Source organism: Salvelinus namaycush, chromosome 7 (genome assembly GCF_016432855.1).
Source record: "Salvelinus namaycush isolate Seneca chromosome 7, SaNama_1.0, whole genome shotgun sequence".
NCBI classification, from domain to species: domain Eukaryota; kingdom Metazoa; phylum Chordata; class Actinopteri; order Salmoniformes; family Salmonidae; genus Salvelinus; species Salvelinus namaycush.
The window spans coordinates 2,116,709-2,133,304 of record NC_052313.1 but is presented as its reverse complement, the minus strand read 5'-3'; the positions used below and the strand labels follow the sequence as shown (position 1 = coordinate 2,133,304).

Here is a 16,596-nt window from a genome sequence, read left to right as displayed (position 1 = left end):
ACATTCTCAAAGTTTCCCTTTCGACATCCTTTTGGTCAGACGAGCAAGCAGCATGACATATCCTATGGCATAATCAGCAAAGTGTACCCACATCAGTCCCATTTTTGATTAAAACAAAAATATCAACATGAATATTTAGAACCAAAGTCCTCCTAAATCGAACCCGGCTGGACAAATGCAAGGAATCCATTTATACATTTCTACTTTAACTTTCCCCAGAGAGAGAGTGGCCCATAGGAGGCCTCACTCCATTTGAACAAGGGGTCCGTCTGTCTGTCGTTGATCCAGGGGTCTGTCTGTCGTTGATCCAGGGGTCTGTCTGTCTGTATTCTTTGAGCCAGGGGTCTGTCTGTCTGTATTCTTTGAGCCAGGGGTCTGTCTGTCTGTATTCTTTGAGCCAGGGGTCTGTCTGTCTGTATTCTTTGAGCCAGGAGGTCTGTCTGTATTCTTTGAGCCAGGGGTCTGTCTGTCGTTGAGCCAGGGGTCCGTCTGTCTGTCGTTGAGCCAGGGGTCCGTCTGTCTGTCGTTGAGCCAGGGGTCTGTCTGTATTCTTTGAGCCAGGAGGTCTGTCTGTATTCTTTGAGCCAGGGGTCTGTCTGTATTCTTTGAGCCAGGGGTCTGTCTGTATTCTTTGAGCCAGGGGTCTGTCTGTATTCTTTGAGCCAGGTGTCTGTCTCTATATCAGAGTGTCTCACTGAGAAGTTTCTTTCAGTTGAACTCACTCGTCTTGGATATAGGTTTGATTGCACTAGATGTCCATCCAGTGTTCAGACAGTCAGTTTGGGTTGAAACAGGAAGACGCTACACCCTTCCCTGCCTCAGCAGACAGACAGCAGATTTTTAATGACACAATTACAAAAAGATTTCTTGCATGGGTTATTCGGGTTGGTGTTTTTTGGGGGGTTGGTTGGGTTAGTTCGGTTGATTGGGTTGGTTGGGTTATTTGGGTTAGTTGGGTTGGTTGGGTTAGTTGGGTTGATTGGGTTGGTTGGGTTAGTTCGGTTGATTGGGTTGGTTGGGTTAGTTCGGTTGATTGGGTTGGTTGGGTTAGTTCGGTTGATTGGGTTGGTTGGGTTAGTTCGGTTGATTGGGTTGGTTGGGTTAGTTCGGTTGATTGGGTTGGTTGGGTTATTTGGGTTAGTTGGGTTGGTTTCGTCCCAAAAAACTGTTTTTCAAAAACTGTTATATTATTTGTACTCACCATTTGAACAACAATTAATTCCTCTGTGTTCAAAATGTAAATCAATAACCTACGGGATTCAGACAACCAGAATATTAAAAAAAGCAACATTAAGTGAGGGGCTTCAAGTTACTCTGGAGAGCACATGAGCATCACACATTGAGTCTACGGTCGGGAACAAGCAGTAAACGTTTTGACTTGGTGAAGTGTTGGGGGAAAAACAGATACGTCATCCCAGACATGCTGTTTTGTGATACAATGCACAGAAAGTGATGCTAACAGTTTCTACAACCACTGCCCCAGTTATTGTCCCTTTGTCCACATCCAGCACAATGCTCCAATCTCAAAAGGGGAGCAAAAATGTGCCGTCATCTAGAATAAAATTCAGTCCGTGTGAGACTTGGCTTTTTCTAGTTGACCCTGAAACAGTCAGGTACTAATTCAATTGTGCACTAAAAAAGGGGACAGTGGTTCAATGGGTTTCCCCTACCCATTACATCAACCATCCCTCTTGCTTCTTAGTCAGTCTTTCCATTCTCTCGTGTCTCCACTGTGTGCCGTCGGGCCGAGCACATGACCTTGTAGCAGCCGCGGGCGATCTTATGCATCCACATGACGTTCATGACATCCAGCGAGACGCTGGAGATGATCCAGGCAGCGCGGCCTTCCGGCGGGACGCGGAAAAAGGCTTCGGTGCCGTACACGGACCACATGCGGCTGTAGTAGAGGGGCATGACGGCGATGCGAACCAGGAAGAAGACCAGAGCCATTGCCATCCCGTTAGCGATGTTGGGCTTGGAGGACTTGGGGTAACCTAACACTTCAAAGAACCACCTGGAAGAAAGACACAGTTAGTACAACGATGCCACAGTCAGAAAGACACAGTCAGTACAACGATGTAAATAAAGACAGTCAGTACAACGATGTAAAGGAAGACACAGTCAGTACAACGATGTAAATAAAGTCACAGTCAGTACAACGATGTAAATAAAGACAGTCAGTACAACGATGTAAAGGAAGACACAGTCAGTACAACGATGTAAATAAAGTCACAGTCAGTACAACGATGTAAATAAAGTCACAGTCAGTACAGCGATGTAAAGAAAGACACAGTCAGTACAGCGATGTAAAGAAAGACACAGTCAGTACAACGATGTAAAGAAAGACACAGTCAGTACAACGATGTAAAGAAAGACACAGTCAGTACAACGATGTAAAGGAAGACACAGTCAGTACAACGATGTAAAGAAAGACACAGTCAGTACAACGATGTAAAGAAAGACACAGTCAGTACAACGATGTAAAGGAAGACACAGTCAGTACAACGATGTAAAGAAAGTCACAGTCAGTACAACGATGTAAATAAAGACACAGTCAGTACAACGATGTAAATAAAGACACAGTCAGTACAACGATGTAAATAAAGACACAGTCAGTACAACGATGTAAATAAAGTCACAGTCAGTACAACGATGTAAAGAAAGTCACAGTCAGTACAACGATGTAAAGAAAGTCACAGTCAGTACAACGATGTAAAGAAAGTCACAGTCAGTACAGCGATGTAAAGAAAGACAGTCAGTACAACGATGTAAAGAAAGTCACAGTCAGTACAACGATGTAAAGAAAGTCACAGTCAGTACAACGATGTAAAGGAAGACACAGTCAGTACAACGATGTAAAGGAAGACACAGTCAGTACAACGATGTAAAGGAAGACACAGTCAGTACAACGATGTAAAGAAAGACACAGTCAGTACAACGATGTAAAGAAAGTCACAGTCAGTACAACGATGTAAAGGAAGACACAGTCAGTACAACGATGTAAAGGAAGACACAGTCAGTACAACGATGTAAAGGAAGACACAGTCAGTACAACGATGTAAAGGAAGACACAGTCAGTACAACGATGTAAAGGAAGACACAGTCAGTACAACGATGTAAAGGAAGACACAGTCAGTACAACGATGTAAAGAAAGTCACAGTCAGTACAACGATGTAAAGAAAGTCACAGTCAGTACAACGATGTAAAGAAAGTCACAGTCAGTACAACGATGTAAAGAAAGACACAGTCAGTACAACGATGTAAAGAAAGTCACAGTCAGTACAACGATGTAAAGGAAGACACAGTCAGTACAACGATGTAAAGGAAGACACAGTCAGTACAACGATGTAAAGGAAGACACAGTCAGTACAACGATGTAAAGAAAGACACAGTCAGTACAACGATGTAAAGAAAGTCACAGTCAGTACAACGATGTAAAGAAAGACACAGTCAGTACAAGGATGTAAAGGAAGACACAGTCAGTACAACGATGTAAAGAAAGACACAGTCAGTACAACGATGTAAAGGAAGACACAGTCAGTACAACGATGTAAAGAAAGTCACAGTCAGTACAACGATGTAAAGGAAGACACAGTCAGTACAGCGATGTAAAGGAAGTCACAGTCAGTACAACGATGTAAAGAAAGACAGTCAGTACAACGATGTAAAGAAAGTCACAGTCAGTACAACGATGTAAAGGAAGACAGTCAGTACAACGATGTAAATAAAGACACAGTCAGTACAACGATGTAAAGAAAGTCACAGTCAGTACAACGATGTAAAGGAAGACAGTCAGTACAACGATGTAAATAAAGACACAGTCAGTACAACGATGTAAAGAAAGACACAGTCAGTACAACGATGTAAAGAAAGACACAGTCAGTACAACGATGTAAATAAAGACACAGTCAGTACAACGATGTAAAGGAAGACACAGTCAGTACAACGATGTAAAGGAAGACACAGTCAGTACAACGATGTAAAGGAAGACACAGTCAGTACAACGATGTAAAGGAAGACACAGTCAGTACAACGATGTAAAGAAAGACACAGTCAGTACAACGATGTAAAGAAAGACACAGTCAGTACAACGATGTAAAGAAAGACACAGTCAGTACAACGATGTAAAGGAAGACACAGTCAGTACAACGATGTAAAGGAAGACACAGTCAGTACAACGATGTAAAGGAAGACACAGTCAGTACAACGATGTAAAGGAAGACACAGTCAGTACAACGATGTAAAGGAAGACACAGTCAGTACAACGATGTAAAGAAAGACACAGTCAGTACAACGATGTAAAGAAAGACACAGTCAGTACAACGATGTAAAGGAGGAGCAAACTGAAGTGTAACTCTGGGCCAGGATTCAAACAACACATCTTTCACACATGTGAACATAAAACATGTCCAGTAAAATCAATATATGAAAATCATAATCACCATCCAGGACCTATATAATAGGCGGTGCCCATAAAATTGTCAGAGACTGCAGTCACCATAGTCATAGACTGTTCTCTCTACTACCGCATGGCAAGCGGTACCGGAGCGCCAAGTCTAGGACCAAAAGGCTCCTTAACAGCTTCTATCCCCAAGCCATAAGACTGCTGAACAGTTAATCAAATGGCCACCGGACTATCATACTGACCCCCACCCCTCCATTTGTTTTGTACACTACTCACTGTTTATAATCTATGCATAGTCACTTCACCCCTCCCTACATGTACAAATGACCTCAACTAACCTGTACCCCCGCGCAATGACTCGCAATGACTCGGTACCGGTACCTCCTGTATATAGCCTCGTTATTGGTATTTTATTGTGTTACTTTTTATAATTTTTTATAGTTTATTTGGTAAATATTTTCTTAACTCTTCTAGAACTGCACTGTTGGCTAAGGGCTTGTGAGTAAGCATTTCACGATAAGGTCTACACTTGTTGTATTTGGTAAGGTCTACACTTGTTGTATTTGGTAAGGACTACACTTGTTGTATTCGATAAGGACTACACTTGTTGTATTCGATAAGGACTACACTTGTTGTATTCGATAAGGTCTACACTTGTTGTATTCGGTAAAGGTCTACACTTGTTGTATTCGGTAAAGGTCTACACTTGTTGTATTCGATAAGGTCTACACTTGTTGTATTCGATAAGGTCTACACTTGTTGTATTCGATAAGGTCTACACTTGTTGTAGTCGGTAAGGTCTACACTTGTTGTAGTCGGTAAGGTCTACACTTGTTGTAGTCGGTAAGGTCTACACTTGTTGTAGTCGGTAAGGTCTACACTTGTTGTAGTCGGTAAGGTCTACACTTGTTGTAGTCGGTAAGGTCTACACTTGTTGTAGTCGGTAAGGTCTACACTTGTTGTAGTCGGTAAGGTCTACACTTGTTGTATTCGGTAAAGGTCTACACTTGTTGTATTCGGTAAGGTCTACACTTGTTGTATTCGGTAAAGGTCTACACTTGTTGTATTCGGTAAAGGTCTACACTTGTTGTATTCGGCGCATGTGACAAATAAAGTTTGATTTGACTTCTCTGAAAAAAATATATTTCACGGGAAAGATTATATAAATACCAGAATTCCTCCAATATTCTACATGTGCAACTTGTTAGGATATTTGGGTTGCTATTTGGTTTGAAATGAGGATTTAGGCATGTTTTTTTAAGCATCCTGCCACAGGCCCAACCTCTCCCATTGTTCCTGCCACAGGCCCAACCTCTCCCATTGTTCCTGCCACAGGCCCAACCTCTCCCATTGTTCCTGCCACAGGCCCAACCTCTCCCATTGTTCCTGCCACAGGCCCAACCTCTCCCTTTGTTTCACTAGCAGCAATGATAATACTGGCTTTGGGGTAAGTTAATAATTGTTGTACACTGTCTCTCAAGATCAATGGATTAATCACTTTTGAGGCACTTTTTTCACCCATTTTTTTTTTAATGGCAGTCGTTTTTTTTTACAACATAAATATGACAAAATGTGTATTTACTTCAAAAAATGTAAGTGTATTACAATCAAATGACCATAAATATGTTTTTTTTGTTGTACTTATGTGGATTGTACTTTGGTAAAAAAAGCTACACATTATTTAAGGGAAAAATTTATATTTTCGTTTTACAGAATATTCTAATTAACTGTAATTTTGGTAAAAGAACAGTCTGTTTTGGTAACCTTTTATTTCAGGACATTATTTACATGTTTATTGATGTTTTGATAAGAATGAAGTTGATAGTTTGCTAGGATTGTTGCTTTTTCCAATAGTTTCTTCTTGGGGTCAAAATGACCCCCGTTGGTAGTTCATATATGTAAAATATGTTGGTAGTATGAGGGTTAACAGAGTTTATTTTTTCAGCAGCTGCTTTGCAAGGTCTCTGTCACTGCCCTGTCTAAGCTGGGGCGGCAGGCCAGTAACCAAAAGGTTGCTGGATCGAATCCCCTGAATGACAAGGTAAAAGTCTGTCGTTCTGCCCCTGAACAAGGCAGTTAACCCACTGTTCCCCGGTAGGTCGTCATTGTAAATAAGAATTTGTTCTTAACTGACAAGCCTAGTGAAAATAAGGTTTTAAAAAAAGTTCAAGGTCTCAGTGTGGGTGGTAGCTACCAAAGACATAATAAATGTGTTAATATACAGTACATCTTATACATACCGCTGGTTCACACACGGCGTGGAGAACTCTGCAAGCAGACGGAAGTTAGCAAAATAAGGCAACATTCCGTGTCCCTGGAGGAACAAGGTAAAAAGAAAACGGAAAGAAACAATGAAACAGGAAAGAAAGGGAGTCAAAATGCTTTCATTTGGTCAAACATCACATCAGTATGGTTAAAGTGCGGCCTTCACACCGTTTGTGCACAGAAAGATTAATAATCCATCGTCAATAACAAAAGAACACAAGGCATGTGATAATTCATTTGTTTTGGGGGGGGGGGGGGGGGGGGGTGTTAAGATTTCACTTTTACCATACTGAACTTTTCAGGGCATAAAACGTACATTTCATGATCACTCAATATTAAGATAAATGTATTTTCCAACGGCAATAACAAGCGGGGGGAAAACAAGTACTCTCAAACAGACTTGGTATTACATACTGTACACGTGAGGGTTATAACTCTGCTACAGATATCTTGGTGAAGAGACCTTTTGATCTGTCAGTGCTGAACCAAAGCTGAGATTAAGGAGACATTTTCAGATCTAAAATTAAATAATTGATATCACTTTCTGAATATAGGTCGGCTCTTCTTCTATTTTTCAGATCAAACAGAAAAGTCTCATCCCTCAGGAGACTCAGCTAACTTCTGAAGGATTTATCCATTTAAATCGGTTGTTCTATTTCATCTCCAGTAGACCCTAATAAACCCATTCATATGATTTAGGGTATATTTGAGATGAGAACAGCTATGAGAACAGCTATGAGGCTTCGGTACCGAAAGACCACGTGAAGTTGAAAAGGGTGTCACTCATTGAAAAGGGTGAGTTTTGCCAGTGAAACAGCTAAATTACAATCCCTTCACACAAAACGTGAATAGGATAGCACCACTGCTAACATAGTGTGCGCATACAGCCAGCATTTTACAAGTAGACATTCAGCCACTAGCCAAATGTGCAATGATTAGCCATGATTAGCCATGATTAGCCCAGTGCACTCGGAAAGTATTCAGCCCCTTTGACTTCTCCCACATTTTGTTAAATTGCATTCTAAAAATGTTAAAATTTGTTCCCATCAATCTACACACAATACCCCATAATGACAAAGCGAAAACAAGGTTTTAGAAATGTTTGCAAATTTATACAAAAAAACAAACAGAAATACATTATTTACATAAGTATTCAGACCCTTTGCTATGAGACTCGAAATTGAGCTCAGGTGCTTCCTGTTTCCATTGATCATCCTTGAGATGTTTTTACAACTTGATTGGAGTCCACCTGCGGTAAATTCAATTGATTGGACATGATTCAAGAAAGGCACACACCTGTCTGTATAAGGTCACACAGTTGACAGTGCATGTCAGAGGAAAAACCAAGCCATGGGGTTGAAGGAATTGTGCGTTGAGCTCCGAGACAGGATTGTGTCGAGCCACAGATCTGGGGAAGGGTATCAAAAAATGTCTGCAGCGTTGAAGGTCCCCAATAACAAAGTGGCCTCTATCATTCTTAAATGGAAGAAGTTTGGAACCACCAAGACTCTTCCTAGAGCTGGCCGCCCGGCCAAACTGAGCAATCATGGGAGAAGGGCCTTGGTCAGGGAGGCGACCAAGAACCCGATGGTCACTCTGACAGAGCTCCAGAGTTCCTCTGTGGAGATGGGAGAACCTTCCAGAAGGACAACCATCTCTGCATCACTCCACCAATCAGGCATTTATGGTAGAGTGGCCAGACGGAAGCCACTCCTCAGTAAAAGGCACATGACAGCCCACTTGGAGTTTGCCAAAAGGCACCTAAAGACTCTCAGACCATGAGAAACAAGATTCTCTGCTCTGATAGAACTTTTTGGCCTGAATGTCAAGTGTCACGTCTAGAGGAAACCTGGCACCATCCCTATGGTGAAGCATGGTGGTGGAAGCATCATGCTGTGGGGATGTTTTTCAGCGGCAGGGACTTGGGGACTAGTCAGGATCGAGGGAAAGATGAACAGAGCAAAATACAGAGAGATCCTTGATGAAAACCTGCTCCAGCATGCTCAGGACCTCAGTCTGGGGTGAAGGTTCACCATCCAGCAGGACAACGACCCTAAGCACACAGCCAAGACAACGCAGTAGAGGCTTCTGGACAAGTCTCTGAATGTCCTTGAGTGGCCCAGCCTGAGCCCGGACTTGAACCCGATCAAACATCTCTGTTTGCAGCTGTGCAGCGACGCTCCCCATCCAACCTGACAGAGCTTGAGAGGATCTTGAGAGGATCTGCAGAGAAGAATGTGAGAAACTCCCCAAATACAGGTGTGCCAAGCTTGTAGCATCATACCCAAGAAGACACAAGGCTGTAATCGCTGCCAAATGTGCTTAAACAAAGTACTGAGTAAAGGGTCTGAATAATTATGTAAATGTGATACTTCAGTTTTTGGTTTGTCATTATGGGGTATTGTGTGTAGATTGATGATGATTTTATTTTTATTTAATCAATTTTAGAATAAGGCTGTAATGTAACAGAATGTGGAAAATGTCAAGGGGTCTGAATACTTTCCAAATGCACTGTATAAGAGCCATGCTTAGTGTATATTTAAATGCTGTTATAGGACGGTACTGTATCAGACCTATAGGCCATTAATACCCTCACATGAGCAGCAGTTAAGGGTCTCTCTCTCTCTCTCTCTCTCTCATATGTTATTTATTTCAGGCCTAAGACAGGCTACAATTATCCAAATAGCACACACCAAAAGGGGAAACTTACCTTAGAACAAAAGTTCATAAATGGCATGTACTCACTCTCAAGATATGGAAGTGTTAGGACACAAAGCATTTGCTTCAAGTCTATACCAGAGAGGATATTAACTTTCCCAGCATCTCTATGCTAATACCTCTAGATACTGGTAGGTCCATACTGTTACTGGAGAGATAGGTCAGATCTGGTCAGTGTAGCAGACAAGACAGGAAGTATTCAGTCCAGACGAGTCAGCCCTGGTCTGAACGTTTTACATCCTACAAAACCTCATTTGAATTTGTTCGTTTTTTAAATTTTTTGCTTGAATGTTTTGCTGGTAATTGTGGGCCTATATTATTTTAAGAAATCATGTTAGCAAAGGATAAAGATAGACAGACAGATTAGAGGGGTGAGGCGTAACTATAGTTACGAGCAACAAAAAGAACCAAAACCAACGTTGATAGTTTAGCATGAGTTCTAGAACTCAAACAGCAATCAAATATTAGCCTATGAATTAATTTGCTTTGTTTAGCAAGCTATTTGACCACAAGTTCTGAGTATAGCCTTATTGTTTTTCCACTGATCTAGTATGACATAATAACAACAGAACACAACCTGCAATAGAACAGCTGGTTTAACTAACAATATGCCTAGTCACCGAATTAACTACATACTCACATATACCAGCTTTGATACAAAACAATATAAAAACAAATCACACTAATTGATTTACTTGATAGTTAATGAGGGTTTTATGTTGAGAAAGTGCTTCCTGTTGACCAGACTAAGCAGTCACGAATGTTTCAGTGACAGTACGGCCTAAACCACCGTGTCATCTGTCCTTCTGATCGCCTGTCAGTTGTAGCAGCAAGACAATTTAACCACATGGAAGTATTGCTGTTTTCAACACCATTCATTTTGCTCCGTTGCTTTAACATAATGGACTTTCTGTCTCTAGAAAGAAAGGTAAAAAAATATATACATTTACATAGGAATGCATTGCACCTCCGATAGGGTAGCTTTTGCAATGCATATACTGTACATTATTGTGCTTCAAGTGTAATAATTTAATCCAGTTGGGTAGGAATACAATTCGCATACAATGCTAAGGCATAATTATTGTAAAAAGGTTTAAGGATTTGGGTTGGCCTGAATCAAGGCCTTATCTTTGCCTTATTGGGAAGGCAGGTAGCCTAGTGGTTAGAGGCAGGTAGCCTAGTGGTTAGAGGCAGGTAGCCTAGTGGTTAGAGGCAGGTAGCCTAGTGGTTAGAGGCAGGTAGCCTAGTGGTTAGAGGCAGGTAGCCTAGTGGTTAGAGGCGGGTAGCCTAGTGGTTAGAGGCGGGTAGCCTAGTGGTTAGAGGCAGGTAGCCTAGTGGTTAGAGGCAGGTAGCCTAGTGGTTAGAGTGTAGAGGCGGCAGGTAGCCTAGTGGTTAGAGGCAGGTAGCCTAGTGGTTAGAGGCAGGTAGCCTAGTGGTTAGAGGCAGGTAGCCTAGTGGTTAGAGGCAGGTAGCCTAGTGGTTAGAGGCAGGTAGCCTAGTGGTTAGAGGCAGGTAGCCTAGTGGTTAGAGCATTGGGCCAGTAACAGAAAGTTTGCTGGATCAAATCCCCGAGCTGACAAGGTAAACATCTGTTGTTCTGCTCCTGAACAAGGCAGTTAACCCACCGTTCCTAGGCCGTCATTGTAAATAATAATTTGTTCTTAACTGACTTGTCTAGTTAAATAAAGGTAAAAAAATAAAATGTTTTACTTAAAAACAGAGACACTTGAGGCTTGACGTTAAGTAGGCGAGCCCTCACAGAGCTAGTATGGGGCATTGCAGTGAGCACACATTCATAGACGAGACGCATTTAAGCATCACACATGGCAAAGTGTTATCATTAACATTTCAGTTGCTTTCAAGGGCCCTCTGCCATAACAGACAAGCGAGAAGAAGCTGTGGAAATAGTGGGGCAGTGTGAGAGAAAGGAGACAGTGGTTAGACAGTGGGAAGTAAGTTGTTTTGGCATGCACACACAGTACTGTTAAGACCTGGGAAAGCCAGGAGGAACGGAGGCATGCTCAGCTCAGCTCAGTCCAGCTGTGGGGTCAGTGAAAGAAAAGCAGGACTTTAATTGGGAAGGTGATGAGGAAGGTAAAGGCAATGAGGGTGTCGGCCACTACCATCACTAAGCATTCCATGCAAAAAATACCAACACTGTCATCATAGCCATAATCATGAGCTATAGAACCAGGTGACCTGGAAGACTACAGACCAAGGGTGAACAGCAGTGTCCTGGATGACTGGGCTTACAACCTGTTTCAGCATTATAACTAGTGGTTATAGTGGTAATAACCAGCATACAACCTGTTTCAGCATTATAACCAGTTTACAACCTGTTTCAGCATTATAACTAGTGGTTATAGTGGCTTTAACCAGCTTACAACCTGTTTCAGCATTATAACCAGTGGTTATAACCAGTTTACAACCTGTTTCAGCATTATAACCAGTGGTTATAACCAGTTTACAACCTGTTTCAGCATTATAACCAGTGGTTATAACCAGTTTACAACCTGTTTCAGCATTATAACCAGTGGTTATAACCAGTTTACAACCTGTTTCAGCATTATAACCAGTGGTTATAACCAGTTTACAACCTGTTTCAGCATTATAACCAGTGGTTATAACCAGTTTACAATCTCTCAGCATTATAACCAGTGGTTATAACTCGTTTACAACCTGTTTCAGCATTATAACCAGTTGTTATAGTGGTTATAACCAGCTTCTGTGTCACTGTCCAATCAATCGAGACAAGATGCTTGACAAGACAGTGCTGATGAAGCATGGTCATACCTGAAACTCAACAATATCAAACCTATCAAATGTTCTTTCAAACTAATCGCTAACGATCATCCTAAACACAAAATAGCACATACTTCTTGTACCATAACAACAACCCTTTTCATAACAAGAGATAATCAACTCCCCAAAACAACATCTAATTTGTGTGACTGAACACAGAATCCTAAAGCCAAGGCTACAGTAGAGTTTGACCTCATACTAATCTGATTTCCTGCTTGTCTTTTCAACAGCTGAGGACTAGCTAATGAGAGGCATTTAGAACATGTGAAATTAGTGCCAGTAGGTTAACGTCACATGTTCTCACTAGCAGAGTCCTAGCGGACCTAACAGGAGCAAAGCTATGTTAGCTTGTTAACACTCACTCACACTCCCTGCCCTGCGTTCAGCATCACACAGCATGACACTCACACTCCCTGCCCTGCGTTCAGCATCACACAGCATGACACTCACACTCCCTGCCCTGCGTTCAGCATCACACAGCATGACACTCACTCACCCTCCCTGCGTTCAGCATCACACAGCATGACACTCACACTCCCTGCCCTGTGTTCAGCATCACACAGCATGACACTCACACTCCCTGCCCTGTGTTCAGCATCACACAGCATGACACTCACACTCCCTGCCCTGCGTTCAGCATCACACAGCATGACACTCACTCACCCTCCCTGCGTTCAGCATCACACAGCATGACACTCACACTCCCTGCCCTGCGTTCAGCATCACACAGCATGACACTCACACTCCCTGCCCTGTGTTCAGCATCACACAGCATGACACTCACTCACTCACCCTGCCATCACCGTCACACAGCTGTTCACCTTCAGCTGTATATTTCCCATCATGCCTACATGCTCTGCTATTGGACAATAGGGAACTCACCAGTACATAGTAGTAAGCATACAGCGCAGCAAGGTGGTGCACGACAAAAAACTTGTCGCCTATCGCCTTCCAATAGTAAAATATTAGCAGCAGATCTGGAACACAAGGGGAGAGAGCAACACAGGGGTTAACTGAGAACATACTGCAGCAGGTGAACAAAAAGCTGGGTTCAGAAACGCAACTAAACAACAATAGTTTTCTGGTACAGCCAAAAAGGACAAAACAAATCTGAAATAGCCGATGTTCCCGATGCCGATAACCAATGTTGACGAAATGTGGCTAAAGATGGCCAAGACGGCCCGTAGCGAACGAGGAACGGTGAAAGACGGTCTGTAGCGAACGAGGAACGGTGAAAGACGGTCTGTAGCGAACTAGGAACGGTGAAAGACGGTCTGTAGCGAACGAGGAACCGTGAAAGACGGCCCGTAGCGAACGAGGAACCGTGAAAGACGGCCCGTAGCGAACGAGGAACGGTGAAAGACGGCCCGTAGCGAACGAGGAACGGTGAAAGACGGCCCGTAGCGAACGAGAAACGGTGAAAGACGGCCCGTAGCGAACGAGGAACGGTGAAAGACGGCCCGTAGCGAACGAGGAACGGTGAAAGACGGCCCGTAGCGAACGAGGAACGGTGAAAGACGGCCCGTAGCGAACGAGGAACGGTGAAAGATGGCCCGTAGCGAACGAGGAACGGTGAAAGACGGCCCGTAGCGAACGAGGAACGGTGAAAGACGGCCCGTAGCGAACGAGGAACGGTGAAAGACGGCCCGTAGCGAACGAGGAACGGTGAAAGACGGCCCGTAGCGAACGAGGAACGGTGAAAGACGGCCCGTAGCGAACGAGGAACGGTGAAAGACGGCCCGTAGCGAACGAGGAACGGTGAAAGACGGCCCGTAGCGAACGAGGAACGGTGAAAGACGGCCCGTAGCGAACGAGGAACGGTGAAAGACGGCCCGTAGCGAACGAGGAACGGTGAAAGACGGCCCGTAGCGAACGAGGAACGGTGAAAGACGGTCCGTAGCGAACGAGGAACGGTGAAAGACGGCCCGTAGCGAACGAGGAACGGTGAAAGACGGCCCGTAGCGAACGAGGAACGGTGAAAGACGGCCCGTAGCGAACGAGGAACGGTGAAAGACGGTCCGTAGGGAACGAGGAACGGTGAAAGACGGTCCGTAGGGAACGAGGAACGGTGAAAGACGGCCCGTAGCGAACGAGGAACGGTGAAAGACGGCCCGTAGCGAACGAGGAACGGTGAAAGACGGCCCGTAGCGAACGAGGAACGGTGAAAGACGGCCCGTAGCGAACGAGGAACGGTGAAAGTGTGTATGCGACTAAAGTGTGTCAGTGAGATCTCACCAGATATGAGGTAGCCTGTTGTCATGCCAACATTTATCTTCACAAGAGTGGGATCTCCCCTGTTGGCAGAAAAATATGTGAAAAACGGTCAACACATTACAGCACGGTTCTATATAACATACAGTAACAGTATGTACACAACACCGTGCTACCATCGCACTACAACAAAGCAACAGAGTCCTCACCAGACAGGGTCTTCATTGACGGCGTCGTCAAACAGCAGGATGTAGAGGCAAAAGAACCCTACCACCAGGGCATGAAGTGTGGACACCGTCCTAAAACACACAGAAACCTGGTCAGAGAGTCAGTCAGGCAGTCGGAGGAGAGTCAGTCGGTCAGATATCAGAGTCAGTCAGTCGGTCAGATACCAGAGAGTCAGTCAGTCGGTCAGATACCAGAGAGTCAGTCAGGTCGGTCAGATACCAGAGAGTCAGTCAGTCGGTCAGATACCAGAGAGTCAGTCAGTCGGTCAGATACCAGAGAGTCAGTCAGTCGGTCAGATACCAGAGAGTCAGTCAGTCAGTCAGACGGCAGAGAGTCAGTCAGTCAGACGGCAGAGAGTCAGTCAGTCAGACGGCAGAGAGTCAGTCAGTCAGACGGCAGAGAGTCAGTCAGTCAGACGGCAGAGAGTCAGTCAGTCAGACGGCAGAGAGTCAGTCAGTCAGACGGCAGAGAGTCAGTCAGTCAGACGGCAGAGAGTCAGTCAGTCAGACGGCAGAGAGTCAGTCAGTCAGACGGCAGAGAGTCAGTCAGTCAGCTGGCAGAGAGTCAGTCAGTCAGCTGGCAGAGAGTCAGTCAGTCAGCTGGCAGAGAGTCAGTCAGTCAGCTGGCAGAGAGTCAATCAGTCCGACGGCAGACAGTCAATCAGTCAGCTGGCAGAGAGTCAGTCAGTCAGCTGGCAGAGAGTCAGTCAGTCAGCTGGCAGAGAGTCAGTCAGTCAGCTGGCAGAGAGTCAGTCAGTCAGCTGGCAGAGAGTCAATCAGTCCGACGGCAGACAGTCAATCAGTCAGCTGGCAGAGAGTCAGTCAGTCAGACGGCAGAGAGTCAGTCAGTCAGACGGCAGAGAGTCAGTCAGTCAGACGGCAGAGAGTCAGTCAGTCAGACGGCAGAGAGTCAGTCAGTCCGACGGCAGACAGTCAATCAGTCAGCTGGCAGAGAGTCAGTCAGTCAGACGGCAGAGAGTCAGTCAGTCAGACGGCAGAGAGTCAATCAGTCAGACGGCAGAGAGTCAGTCAGTCAGACGGCAGAGAGTCAGTCAGTCAGACGGCAGAGAGTCAATCAGTCAGACGGCAGAGAGTCAGTCAGTCAGACGGCAGAGAGTCAGTCAGTCCGATGGCAGAGAGTCAATCAGTCAGACGGCAGAGAGTCAGTCAGTCAGACGGCAGAGAGTCAGTCAGTCTAATGACCTGAGTAATGACCTGAGTAATGACCTGAGTAACGACCTGAGTAACGACCTAAGTAACGGCCTGAGTAACGGCCTGAGTAACGGCCTGAGTAACGGCCTGAGTAACAACCTGACCTGAGTAATGACCTGAGTAACGACCTGACCTGAGTAATGACCTGAGTAATGACCTGAGTAACGACCTGACCTGAGTAATGACCTGACCTGAGTAATGACCTGAGTAATGACCTGAGTAATGACCTGACCTGAGTAATAACCTGAGTAATGACATGAGTAATGACCATGACCTGAGTAATGACCTGAGTAATGACCTGAGTAATGACCTGACTAATGACCTGACTAATGACCTGTGTAATGACCTGTGTAACGACCTGAGTAATGACCTGCGTAATGAACTGGGAAGTTAAACTGTGTATTGACCTGTGAAATCACCTGGGTGACTTGAGGCATTGACAAATTAACAACAATAATAAATTTATAGCAGACTGTCAAAATTAGCATGTATGTAGTGACTCATATTAAACATCTCCAATCCAAAATCAAATCTAGAATCGGCTTTCTATTTCGCAACAAAGCCTCCTTCACTCACGCCGCCAAACTTACCCTAGTAAAACTGACTATCCTACCGATCGTCGACTTCGGCGATGTCATCTACAAAATAGCTTCCAATTCTCTACTCAGCAAACTAGATGCAGTTTATCATAGTGCCATTTGTTTTGTTACTAAAACACCTTATACCACCCACCACTGCGACCTGTATGCTCTAGT

At 44.3% G+C, this 16,596-nt stretch overlaps 1 protein-coding gene across 1 annotated transcript in view; it reads right to left on the bottom strand.

Annotated features, from left to right (window-relative positions):
* Positions 1-1,120: 1,120 nt before the first annotated feature.
* Positions 1,121-16,596, bottom strand: part of LOC120050286 (TLC domain-containing protein 4-B-like) — a 16,375-nt gene continuing 899 nt past the window's right edge. Inside the window, exons 2-6 of the mRNA XM_038996861.1 lie at positions 14,612-14,701; positions 14,427-14,485; positions 13,074-13,168; positions 6,647-6,720; positions 1,121-2,014 (exon numbers count right to left, since the gene is read on the bottom strand). Of these exons, the coding sequence (XP_038852789.1) occupies positions 1,699-2,014; positions 6,647-6,720; positions 13,074-13,168; positions 14,427-14,485; positions 14,612-14,701 (634 nt within the window). The 3' untranslated portion in view covers positions 1,121-1,698. The remainder of the gene's footprint in view (positions 2,015-6,646; positions 6,721-13,073; positions 13,169-14,426; positions 14,486-14,611; positions 14,702-16,596) is intronic.